This window comes from Amblyomma mixtum, chromosome 3 (genome assembly GCF_055824585.1).
Source record: "Amblyomma mixtum isolate Tamu chromosome 3, ASM5582458v1, whole genome shotgun sequence".
In the NCBI taxonomy this organism is placed as follows: Eukaryota; Metazoa; Arthropoda; class Arachnida; order Ixodida; family Ixodidae; genus Amblyomma; species Amblyomma mixtum.
In genome coordinates this window covers 394,380,015-394,393,506 of record NC_143014.1, presented here as the reverse complement: position 1 = coordinate 394,393,506, position 13,492 = coordinate 394,380,015, and the positions used below count along the sequence as shown (strand labels likewise).

Genomic DNA, 13,492 nt, shown 5'->3' with positions numbered 1-13,492 from the left:
CTCTTCGCTGGACTGATCCGGGATCCTCCAACAACCGTCGCCGAGTTTGAAGCTGAAGCTTCAAGCATCGAAAAGACCCTGAACGCCCGGACCCGGCACTACAACCGACCACTTGAAGTACTGTCGGCGAGCCCCCCAGAAGATACCCCTGCAAGTGGAGGTAACCTTCGTGATCTCATACGCGAAATTGTTCGCGAAGAACTTCGCCGACTGCTGCCATCGCCAACACAGCCGACGCAGCAGACTCAGGTGGCGTCGTTCACGGACATCATCCGCGAAGGAGTACAGCACGCACTTGGCTCCCCGTCACAGACAACACCAACGGAAGTTGTAGCCATGAACTACGCCGCCGCACTACTCAGTCCTGTTCCTCGACGAGACCCCCCAAGCCCTCTTCGACACGCACCAGCTCTACAAGAAGGACGGCCCCAAGCTCCTGCGCGCCCACATTACGACCGACGCAACAGCTTTAGGAAATGCGACGAGTGGCGGACTCCCGACAACCGCCCACTGTGTTTCCATTGTGGCCACGCCGGGCACATACTTCGCCACTGCCCGTACAGACGCATCGGGCTGCGAGGTTTCGCCATCGACGCCCCTCGACCGCTCCCCGGCCAGCGACCACAGGAAATTGACGACTACCTACGTAGAGGGGAGTACGTGTCTTCAAGCCGTTTTTCCCGCTCCCCGTCGCCGTCCACCGCACGATTTCCTTCGCCGAGCCGAAGCTACGCCGCGGCTGTCCGAGGAAGGTCCCCTAGCCCCCGTAGGGGAAACTGAACAAAGCAACTTGTGGAGGTCAGGTTGCTTGCCGAGGGAACGACGAAGATCCTCCAGCGACCACGCCGTATGAAGACGCCGCACCTACTAAGCCGACGACGCATACAACAACCTCGACCACGACGCAAACCGCCTTCAAAACTACGCCGCCATCAAGGAAATCTCCGACCACACGCCCCACCCACGATTCACATACCCGACGAAGCCGTAACCCGACGCCGAGGACGACGTGTAACTCCAGAGCCAGGACATCCGACTTAGAAGTGGTTATCGATGGCCAGAAAGTCACTGCTCTAGTCGACACAGGAGCCGATTATTCGGTGATGAGCGGACCATTCGCTGCGCAGCTGAGGAAAGTAACGACGACTTGGGACGGACCGCAAATTCGCACCGCAGGTGGCCACCTCATTACGCCATCAGGACGGTGCACAGCGCGAGTGACTCTCAAGGGACATACCTATCCAGCGACATTTGTAGTGCTACAGCAATGTTCCCGCGAAGTGATCTTGGGCATGGATTTCCTTAATGACCATCAAGCGATCATCGACCTGCGATCCAAGATGATCACACTTTCCACGGACGAGGCCATCCCGTCGATGAGAACTCCGGAACATCACGTCGCCCTCAGTGTCCTGGAGGAACACGTGAGTGTCCCACGCCGCTCAAGCGTCATCATCACCGTAGGCGCCACAGAAGCGAATAACACTGAAGCCATTATCGAGGGGAACATGCAGTTGCTTCTCGACCGTGGAATCGGCATCGCAAGAGGCATCGCACATTTCCGCAAAGGACAAGCCGAAGTATTGTTGACTAACTTCAGCGAAGAATACCGGCACGTTAACAGAGGAACGACGATTGCATTCCTCGACGAAATATCCGACGTACGAGACTTCTTCACGCTCTTCGACCCATCCGTAGAAGATTCGCCTGACCAAGAGAACTCGTCCACTTTCGACATAAACCCAGCCCTGCCCCGGAACAGACAAGACCAGATTCGCAATCTCTTTCGAAGCTACAGCGAGTGCTTCTCGTCATCGCCGAAGGTCCGACAAACGCCGATTGCCAAACATTGCACTATAACCGACCAGCACGCCCGACCTCTCCGCCAGAGCCCCTACCGAGTGTCGCCACGAGAACGACAAGACATCCTGGACCAGGTGGAAGAAATGCTGCGCGACGAAGTTATTCAGCCTTCAAAGAGCCCCTGGGCGGCACCTGTTGTTCTAGTCAGAAAGAAAGACGGTGCACTTCGATTCTGCGTTGATTACCGGCGCTTGAACAACATCACAAAGAAGGACGTATATCCCCTAACTCGCATCGACGACACACTGGACCGGCTCTGCAACGCCAGGTATTTCTCATCGATGGACCTCAAGAGCGGCTACTGGGAAATTGAGGTCGATGAAAGAGATCGCGAGAAGACCGCATTCATCACTCCAGATGGGCTCTTCGAGTTCAAGGTGATGCCATTTGGTCTCTGTTCCGCACCAGCCACATTTCAGCGAGTAGTGGATACAGTGCCGGTAGGCCTGAAGTGGCAGATTTGTCTGGTATATTTAGATGACGTCGTTGTCTTCGCCTCGAACTTTGAGGAACACCTAAAAAGGCTTCGAAAAGTACTAGACGCAATCAAATCGTCCGGCCTAACTTTGAAAGCAGAGAAGTGCCACTTTGCCTATGAAGAGCTGCTGTTTCTAGGCCACATCGTTAGCAAGGAGGGAGTACGGCCAGACCCGCAGAAAACCGCTGCTATCGCAATGTTTCCACCACCGGCCGATAAGAAAGCTTTGCGCAGATTTCTCGGACTGTGCGCGTACTACCGACGATTTGTGAAGAACTTTTCACGCATCGCCGAGCCACTGACCCACCTGACAAAGGCAGACGTGCCATTTAAATGGGAAGCGCCGCAAGTGGAAGCCTTCAAGGAACTTCAGCGTCGTTTACAGTCCCCACCGATCCTCGCGCACTTCGACGAAAACGCTGAGACTGAAATTCATACCGACGCAAGTAGTGTGGGCCTAGGCGCTGTCCTCGTTCATAAAATTGACGGAGTGGAGAAGGTCATCGCGTACGCCAGCCGTTCCCTGTCCAAAGCCGAAGTTAATTATTCGACAACTGAGAAGGAGTGCCTTGCCATCATCTGGGCTACGTCGAAATTCCGCCCCTACCTGTACGGACGACCGTTCAAGGTGGTCAGCGATCACCACGCACTGTGCTGGCTCGCAAGTTTGAAGGACCCCTCCGGCCGCCTCGCTCGATGGAGCCTGCGGCTCCAGGAGTTTGATGTAACCGTCGTTTACAAGCCCGGACGCAAGCACTCTGACGCCGACTGCCTGTCACGAGCCCCTGTAGATGCACCGCCGCCGGACGACGATGAGGACGCCTTCCTGGCACCCATCACCGCCAGCTCTTTTGCACAACAGCAACGCTCGGACCCCGACATCAAATGCCTCATCGAATACTTGGAAGGCAAGGTTTCTTCACCCCCCGCCTCTTTCAAGCGAGGATTGTCTTCATTCTGTTTACAGAACGATGTCCTCGTGAAGAAAAACTTTGCAGCGAACAAGACAGCCTACCTCCTTGTTGTACCTGTAAGTCTGCGCGGAGAAATTCTTCAGGCCTCACACGATGAGCCGACAGCTGGACATCTCGGTTTTCCCGCACCCTCCGCCGCATTCAAGACAAGTATTACTGGCCCCGACTGTCTGCCGATGTCGCGCATTATGTGAGAACCTGCCGAGATTGTCAGCGAAGAAAGACCCCTCCAAACCGACCAGCAGGATTTTTGAACCCCATTGAACCACCTTCAAGGTCCTTTCAGCAGATCGGCATGGACTTTCTTGGCCCTTTTCTGAAATCTACATCTGGAAATAAGTGCATCATTATAGCAACCGACTACCTGACCCGCTACGCCGAGGCAAAAGCCCTACAGAACGGAACAGCAGCAGAAGTCGCCAAATTTTTCGTGGAGAACATTCTTCTGCGACACGGCGCCCCCGATGTGCTCATCACTGACAGAGGAACAGCATTCACGGCGGAACTGACGCAAGCCATCCTCCATTACAGCCAAACCAGCCACCGGATAACAACTGCATACCACCCGCAGACCAACGGACTGACCGAGCGCCTCAACAAGACCATCGCCGATATGCTCGCGATGTATGTCGATGCCGAACACAAGACCTGGGACGTCATCTTGCCTTACGTAGTCTTCGCCTACAACACCGCAGTGCAGGAGACCACCCAGATGACGCCTTTTAGGCTCGTCCATGGCAGAGAGGCCACGACCACTCTGGACGCCATGCTGCCGAACGTTACCGAAGAAGATAACGTCGACGTCGCCGCCTACCTACAACGCGCAGAAGAAGCCCGAAGACTTGCCCGATTAAGGATAAAAGACCAGCAGCGTACCGACGCCACACGATACAACCTACGAAGACGCAACGCGGAATACAAGCCAGGAGACCGAGTCTGGGTTTGGACGCCCATTCGCCGCCGAGGATTGAGCGAAAAGCTTTTGCGACGCTATTTCGGCACGTACAAGGTTCTTCGTCGGCTAGGTGAATTGGACTATGAAGTCGTCCCTGACCAAATGACTGCATCCCAGCGACGCCGCGTACGACCCGAACTAGTCCATGTCGTACGCGTAAAGCCCTATCATGCACGCTAAAGGACGCTGTGTTTCCACATTCGGTGTTTATTTTTGCGCAATCCGTTTTTGATTGTTGATAGCCGCATTATTTTCTAAAGCATCGAGGCGATGCTTCTTTGAGAGGGGAGTAATGCCGCGAGTCTTTGTAGCGTTTGTTTGTTGTGTTTATTTATTCATGCTTCAAGGCTGCCGGCACGCCGCTTTATCGCTTCGTTTGTGACGCAAGACGCGCCTAGAATTATCTCGTTGGATCGCATCCGGACAGAGCCGACTCTAGTTTGCGCCAGAATGTTCCAGTAACTTCTAAAGCTTTATCTCGAAGATTCGCTACCGGCTTTAAAAAGAGAACGGCCGACAGCGGCGGGCATTCTGTTCGACGACCGCCGAGCACGCTTGTTGCTACGCCGACGTCGCCGAGTGATTCAGTTCCTTGCGGGCGCAAGTCAGCCCGAATAAAGCGTTTCGTTTCGAAGACGTTCTCGCTGTTTTCCTGTTAGCCGTACCGCAGTCACCACTACGTGACAATATCCTATCCTATATACCTCGCCCTAAGTGTCACGCCCACAGTGCTCCTTTCGCCACCATTGGAACATACCCCATTCACGACCGGCCACTGCTCTTTGAGTGGTTGGCCCCCCATAGTCGTCCCTCCAATGCAGTGTTCTGCTCCTTTTGTCATGTGCCGTGTGGTGTCGTATCGTTTCCTGGCTCACCCCAGTGCATAACTCTTCTACTGTCCAGTGCCGTCTTGTGTCGTGGCTCACCCCAGTGCTTAACTTCTTTCGGTGCGAGTGCACCTTGTCGTGAGAGTCACGACCTACACTGTTCCAATCGCTCTCTCCGGACCACTCCTCATACGGGAAGGACGGCGGAGAAGGACGGCGAGCAACTTCGCCTCATCTTCCAGCACCTGACCTTCAAGCGGATGCGTTCCTACTATGGCGGCCCATTCTCCGTTCATCTCCATCATCCCCCAAGCATTCTCATCCACTAAGGACTGCTCTCCAGACCATCCAACCTCTTCCTCAAGTTTGCACAAGCGGACTTTCTCACTGCCCTACCCCGGAGCCGAGCTGCTGTTAGTGTGTGTGCGCAAGTGTGTTCACGCAAACTACCTACCGTGCTATTGTTGTGCACTCGCCCACCATCTTCGATTACCATCTACCCGTGCTTGGAGTGTTCGCCTACACTTGCCCTTCTCCAGTTGGACTGCCAAAATTCGGACCTGCACCAGACTTGTCATGCTCCCACCTCCTTAACTCGCCTATTCCTACCGCACTTACCCAGCCTGCGTATGTCTACCAGCCCCTCCAATTCATGGATTACCCACAGTCCAGCCTTCAGAAGGCATCCCGACTTTCGCATGTGCGGTGTGCTTCGCGCGCGCCCGGGATTCGTTCGCAGACTTCCCCACCCCCACATCCTCTACCGCCTGTGCTGTGCGGATCCCACCAGAGTTTGGTTCGTCCCGCCTTTGCACGCTCATCGCACTGCGGCGCTGCACTCACTCTTCACTTCCTCCTCCTCTTTCCCCTCCTCCTCCTCGGAACTCAGGCATCCGGCGACGTCTGCGATTTCCAAGTAGTCGGCATCATCGTCCGTGGCTTCGCCTTCCTCAGGACTCTCCTCACAGGCCGCATCTGGGAGGGAAGAAGACACGCTGCAAAGGATGAGCGCAACGGACACATGCAGCTAGCGAGGGGCTCGTTTTTTTTTTCCCCGGAATCGAGCAGAGCAATCATGCAAGTTGACCACCTGATGTCACGCGTTTGCATAACCCTGCGAAGCGGTACACCGGCGGACTATGCAAGGCATTTCCCTACGCAGTTCCATTCTGGCCTTAGGGTGGCACGATCGGATAGCACAGCTTTCTGCGCGAGTGACGCTTCAAGCGTAAGCCAAGTGCAGGCCACACACGTGGAACACGATTGACTCACCCGTCGAGATGAGCATCCGTGGTTTCTGGCGCGTATGCAGCGCAGTCTTCGCGCGATGCCGAAACCCAGCATTTGTAACACTGTGATACAGCAAGACAGAGTGCGACAAATGTTGCTTCGCTCGTGCGCCTCACTCGAGAGCACAAGTTCCGCCTCAGCACCATTGGCACACGCGAGTATATCCACATATTCTGTATGTGCGCCGCAAGGGACTCCAATGAGCAACCTGCGCTAGAGCTAGCCTTTCCGAAACACACAAAGTCTGAGACAAATAATGAACTAAGCGGCATTTAAAGGTGCACTAAAGAGGAGTCTGAACTCGTGTTTTTACCGCGGGAACTCGATGAACACGTTCCGAGCATCCGTAATAACTTTGAATTATGTTGTCCTGTGCGGCCGATTTCCGTAATTTATATCGGATTAAACGTCCTGACTCCCGCCTTTATTTGAGCTCTCCGCTGACGGTAGGAGGAGTCGACCGACGCGTGGAGTGCCTTCCAGCCAGTCCCGTGGCGGCTTGCCGCTCTGCCATCGGCGGTGATACGTAGCGATCGGCGAAAGCAAAGAGTCTACGCGTATTTTTATTTCCGTGGGCCTAAATTGCAGCTATGTAGTCTGACTGAATCTTATTCACAGAAACCTAAAAAAAAAAAATAAAAGTGAAAGCGAAGCCGCTACGCGACTGCCTGAAGTCACTCCACGCGTTGGTTTTCTGTATATGATATGCTTCTGTATATGATATGCTTCTATAATCTCTCTTTCAAACCTTTCCCTGCCTCTGCCGATAAACGTTGCCTGTTCCAGCATCGGTCCGCCGTCTCTGCTGTAAAGAGGCTATCGTAGAAAACCTTTATTACTCTTTTCCTCACGATGGCATCTTTACAGCTATTCGTGAGAAGTTAAACGAGTCTGATGAAGTAGATTTTCAAAACGCCTGTGGCATAACCAGTGACCACTTTATATCGTTGCTAGAATTTTATCTTCACTCTACTGTCATTGTTTTTAACCAGAAGTTTTATTTGCAAAGAGATGGAATATGCATTGGCTCGTCTATTGCCCCTATTTTAACCGACATCTTTTTATCATTTATTGACAAGCGCATTAGTGCGCAGTTGAACGGAACACCTGTTAGACGTGTTTTCCGCTTTGTTGATGATTATTTTATTCTTTTTGACGGGACCTCTCCTTTTATCTTTGACGACGCTGTTGCTGATGTTCTTAACATTTTTAGAGACAGTTCTCAAGGCCTTACCTTTACTTGGGAACTGCCTCAAGAGGGTAAAATCCAGTTCCTGAACATTCTGTTTGATTTCTCAAAAAAAAGACCATGTGTGTTGGGTGTACAACCCCCGATCTAAGAAAAACCTCATGCCGTTCAGGAGTGCCCACTCCAAACTGGTTAAACGCAGCCTAGCCATCACGTGCCTACACGCAGCTCTCTCGAAATCCTGCGATCATTGTGTGCAGGCCGGCTTTGACAAGCAGCTAGTGAGACTGGGTAGCGCTGGCTACCCGTATCTGATGATAACAGCGATATGCGAATCTCTGCTACAAAGAATCAAGGTCACTTCTAGAGGTGATACGCAAAGTAAGCAGGAAGACAAGAGGCCTATGGTGGTAATACCGTACATGCATAAGATAGCGCACAATATCAAGAAGGTAGGGGGTCGATATGGTGTAAATTTGTTGTTTTCAGCACCATGCAAGCTTGCAAAAATTTGCTCCATGATGAACAGACGACCCCGAAGATGCGCTATCAAACATCAGATACGCTTCACTGAATGCAAGTACGAAGTCGTATATCGCATACCGCTCAGATGTGGATCCGCCTACATTGGCCAGACTGGCCGGTGTTTCAACGAGAGAGCTAGCGAGCACAGAAGAACAATTAAAAACAATGACAGGGGCAACCTGCCGGATCACTGTAGGGAATGCAGAGATTGCGGACCGATGCTGGAACTGGCAACGTTTATCGGCAGAGGCAGGGAAAGGTTTGAAAGAGAGATTATAGAAGCATATCATATACAGAAAGCTGGGTCCAATTGCATTAGCACTTCATCGATTAAACTCTGCCGCCAGGAGCTGGGTTTCTTAGACGACCACGTGTAGTTCTAGATTCTGCTTTTTTGTTCTTGTGGCTTTTTTCTGCCGATGGTGTTTCAAATGTGAATTCAAACCATGAATATGTGTTTTTTCTGCTTCCGGTTCGTGGTTGATATGGCTTGCCTTATAAAAGAGGGTGTTTCCGCAATAAACTCAGTTGGTAGTTGGCGCTCTTTCTGTCATTCCCTTTTTTCCTGTGTGTGTGTGTCTTTTGCGCCATTCTGAACTTCATTCTTAAAGTGGTCCTCAAAATACACCCTCCAACCAATGGCGGCGCTGCTTGTTGTCAATGACGTCGCAGTCAACCATCCGGCAGTTGCCTTTGTCAGGTGCAAGCCGGTTGATGATCATTACAATAAGTCGATGCCATTAAGTGGAGAGTCCTGTGAGGCGCACTGGCCGCTTCTCTCTTGAGTGTCTGTCGTAGTTCAGACTGTGGTCTCGCGCTGACTAGGACCAGAGTCCAATTGATCACAAAAGAAAATAAATGCAAGGACGGGATTGTTACTGCAAATGCTACCTGCCGAGAATTCATAAAAATATCGGCAGCACGTGCTTTTCTCCGAGCACTAGTGAGGAAGCAAAAACACTCGGAGGCCAAAGAAAACGATAACTTTGAGGAGACGCTCAGGAGAACTCGTCCAATCTGTTCTCAGTAAAAATTGATTCTGTGGTTTTTATTTTGTTATGTCGATGTTTATTCGGCTGAGAAAATTGGACTTAAAAATGGAACAGTCTTTTCTCGCCATTCAATTCAAACTCGTGAGATTGAACCCGAAAGGGACTCCGTGATCCCCGATTGGAAGTGGACAGTGGTGTTATACACTGGCCTCAGTGATCCGCGCAAAGAACAATGAAATCTGGCGGGATCACATACCCCCGCAGTTCGCGCAAGCCAAATCCCATCAGGCATCGAGACGAACTAAGACGACAAAGATGTGCTACTGCGAACCAGACTTTAGTTGGAAGCAACGCTTGTGCGTCTCCCTTTTGTGCGTATACGCTTACCCAATGCGTTGCTAGAAACGGAACCTGTGTTCCGCGCACAGGGTATGTGATCGTATGAGGCGGCCGTGAGCAGCGGAAACAAAGGCGCCGCTAGCTGTTTCTAAAAATATGAGAGTGCTTTTGAAAGGCAAGAAAAAGTTCGCCAGCACTTAACAACGGCGATGACACTTCCTCTCCGGCGTTCCATCGGGGCCTTGGCTAGAAATGGTCGCAAATATAGGCAATTAGGGATACGCAAAAACCTGCGCGTACAGCTCACGATATTTCAAAAGGGGAGCCCTCAGGCTTGGCTACACCTGTGGAACGATGGGCCGGTACCGAACAAGTCAATCGCAATCTATAAAGAGGGAGCAGACAAGGGAAGGGAATCGTCGGGGGAATCGCTGCTAACGGAACGCTTCTCTGTGATGTCGTACTGCGTCTGAGTGTTCCAGACCTCGACCGCCAGACGAGTGTCTGAAACCTCCGACTGGGCGCCTCTAATCGTTGCTGTTAACAAACTTCCAGCAGTAGTACCAGGGAATGTGCCCCATACGCCCCGACCGCTAGCGGCGTTTACACGAAATCAACAGGGTCGAGTTAAGTCTTCCGAGTAAGAAACTGTTGTGTCCCCTTATTGCTTTTGTGTGTGTGCGCCCCCTCCTAACGACCACTCGCATTCCCCTCCTAACGACAGTTCGCATCCTCCTCCTAACGACCACTCAATCCTCCTCCTAACGACCACTCGCATCCCCTCCTAACGACCGCTTGCCCCTCGTCGCACGCTGTCGCCGGATGCCCCCCCACGGTGCGCCCCCGCACCCTCCTCCTGTTCTGGGAAGCCACTCCCTCCCGTGGACGCTTCTCCGCTCCCTCCTTTCTTCGGGCGGCCAGTTCGGCTCCTGCCTCGGTCGACGCTGGTCGCACCCTCATCGGCTTTAAATAAACGAAGTCTAAAAGTACCGTGTGCGTCTTTCGCTGCATTCAACACAGCGACCGGACACGACAGTGGCGACGAGAAAGTGGATTCGACCCGCGCTACGCAACGCTATTGACAAGCCATGGCTACGCGAGGGTTTCCCAATCAGATACCAGAATTCAACGGCTCATCGTGGTCATCGTGGGTTGGACGCCTTCAGTTCTACTTTGAAGCTAACAACATCACAGACCCAGCCTTGAAGAGGGCCAACCTGCTGACGCTGTGCGGGGAGCAGACCTACGATACTGTCTGCGCCCTTATTCAGCCAAGCACACCAGCGGCAGTGTCTTACGACGACATCGTAAAAGCGCTGCAAAAGCACTACGACCCAAGGCCATCCGAGGTCTACAGCCGGGCTCGCTTCCAACGACGAGATCAACTGGGAGGAGAAACTGTGAGCGCCTACGTAGCCGCGCTCAAGAAGCTCGCTGCCGACTGCAATTTTGGAACGCTGTCGACAACAGCTACCGGGCAGGAGGGAGACGCAGCTTCTTCTGCTAACACCACCATGCTTCCCTTGGACGTGATGTTACGCGACAGATTTGTGTGCGGACTGAGTGACGAGTCACTGCAGCAGCGCCTGTTCGCTGAGAAGGACCTCACATTCAGCAAAGCTTACGACATCGCCGTTCGAGCGGAGAGCGCCGGTCACCAGCAGAGAGGGATTCGCCGGAACACCGAGCCGGTACACCAGAGAAGCAACCAGGTGCGCAAGCCTTCTGTTGTTGTAAAATCGGTCAAAAAGGCACAACGCTGCTGGCGGTGTGACGACCAACACAACCCCCAGGGATGTCGATTCCAGTCAGCCACGTGTAATTTTTGCCACAAGCGAGGGCATATCGAAAGAGCATGCATTACGAAACGGAGACTTGCCAAGATAAAGTCACCTTCCCAGCCTAATCACAGCGTCAACGCCTCAGAGAATACGCCGCTATCTGATCTCCATGGAACAACATCAGCAACACCATCTGTGTTGTACGACCTGAACACCATGAATCTCGGCACGCGACCGAAGATTTTTACAGAAGTAAGCGTACATCACCAGCTGATTAAGTTCGAGGTGGACTCCGGCGCAGCCTGTACTCTGATCAGTGAGGACACGTTCCGAACTTCATGGCCATCTGACGCACCCGCCCTGCAACAAGACGACACGCACCTGCGAACGTGGTCAGGACAGAATCTGCCACTATTGGGCTCTGCCAACGTGCAGGTTAACTACAACGGCCAGACCCATACGCTACCTCTGCTTGTTGTGAAGGGCACAGGATCAAGCCTTCTAGGGAGAAACTGGTTTTCTCCACTAGGCGTGATGATATGCGGCATACACCAGACGCCGAGCCAGAACATGGTTGGTAAACATCAAAACGCCGATGCGCTAAGCCGTCTGCCACTAGACGCAACTGTTGACGAACCATTTCCACCAGGAGACGTTCTGATGTTCGAAGCACTGCCAGAACCTCCGCTTACAGCAGGCACAGTTGCAGCATCTACGCAGAATTGCGCAGCTCTCCGGCTAGTTTACACAGCTGTTCAACAAGGCAACGTGCATAAACTCAAAGGGGACAACTTCGACGCTTACCGCAGGCGAGCTACAGAGTTGAGCACCCATCGCGGCTGCATCATATTTGGGTCCCGAGTTGTGATGCCGAGAGAACTACGCGCACAAGCTATGTCTCTCATCCACGCCGGACATCGGGGCATCGTTGCAATGAAAAAGTGTGCCAGAAGCTACATGTGGTGGCCTGGCATTGACAACGACATCGAAACAGTGGTGCGAGAATGCAAGCCTTGCCAGAGCAGCCGGAGCGCCCCGCCGAAAGCTCCTGTCCCAGAATGGGAAAAGCCAGACACACCATGGCACACACTGCACATTGATTTTGCAGGACCAATTGAGGGCTGCACTTTCCTTGTGGTCGTAGATGCCTACACAAAGTGGCTTGAGATAAGGCAAATGGGACAGACGACTTCGGCAGCAGTCATTGACAACCTCCGATCACTATTTGCAACGTTCGGCCTGCCGCGCAAGGTAGTGTCGGACAACGGAACACCGTTTGTGTCTGCGGAGATCCTCAAGTTTTATCGCGACAACGGGATCTCATCAGTTACATCGGCCCCCTACCACCCAGCGACAAACGGACAAGCCGAGCGCTACGTAGCCGAGCTAAAACGCGCCCTTGAAAGAGATCAGACAGGCTCGCTGCAGCGCCGCCTTGCGCGCTTTCTCTTCAAGCAGCACACGACGGTTCAGAGCACAACAGGCGAGACCCCCTCGAAAATGATGTTCGAGCGTGAAATGCGAACCCAGCTCACAGCCATCCTCCCCGAGCCAAAGGCAGAGACGTTCCGGGAAGAAAAAGCAATTCCGCGCTGCGGCACGCTTAATGAGGGGCAGCGCGTCCTCGCCCGACAGTTTCTGAAAAAGCCACGCTGGGAGGAAGCTACAATTGTCAGACGCATAGGCCTGCGCTCTTGGCTCGTCAACATACATGGCACAGTAGCACGCCGACATCTCAACCAGCTGCGTAGATTTACGACGCCGTCTGAGAGCTGTCCGCCAGCGGAGAGAACACGTGCACCATTTTCCCACATAGCCTGGCACCTCTTCCCGGAAGAAGAGACTTCGCCCAGGACAGACCTAGGAGACACAGCGAACAACAGCCAGCCTACAAGTGTTTCTCCCCCGAGCGCACAAAGCCAGCGCGCCTCCACGCGTGAGCGCCGACCCCCTGCACGATACCAGGCAACTTTCTAAGGGGGAAGGAAGTGTTGTGTCCCCTTATTGCTTTTGTGTGTGTGCGCCCCCTCCTAACGACCACTCGCATTCCCCTCCTAACGACAGTTCGCATCCTCCTCCTAACGACCACTCAATCCTCCTCCTAACGACCACTCGCATCCCCTCCTAACGACCGCTTGCCCCTCGTCGCACGCTGTCGCCGGATGCCCCCCCACGGTGCGCCCCCGCACCCTCCTCCTGTTCTGGGAAGCCACTCCCTCCCGTGGACGCTTCTCCGCTCCCTCCTTTCTTCGGGCGGCCAGTTCGGCTCCTGCCTCGGT

At 53.3% G+C, this 13,492-nt stretch overlaps 1 protein-coding gene across 1 annotated transcript in view; it reads right to left on the bottom strand.

The window, feature by feature from the left end:
- The window catches only part of LOC149357233 (uncharacterized), a 36,353-nt gene that overhangs the window by 21,772 nt on the left and 1,089 nt on the right, over positions 1-13,492 (bottom strand). Inside the window, exon 3 of the mRNA XM_089576541.1 lies at positions 5,941-6,072. Coding sequence (XP_089432667.1) covers positions 5,941-6,072 — 132 coding nt within the window. The remainder of the gene's footprint in view (positions 1-5,940; positions 6,073-13,492) is intronic.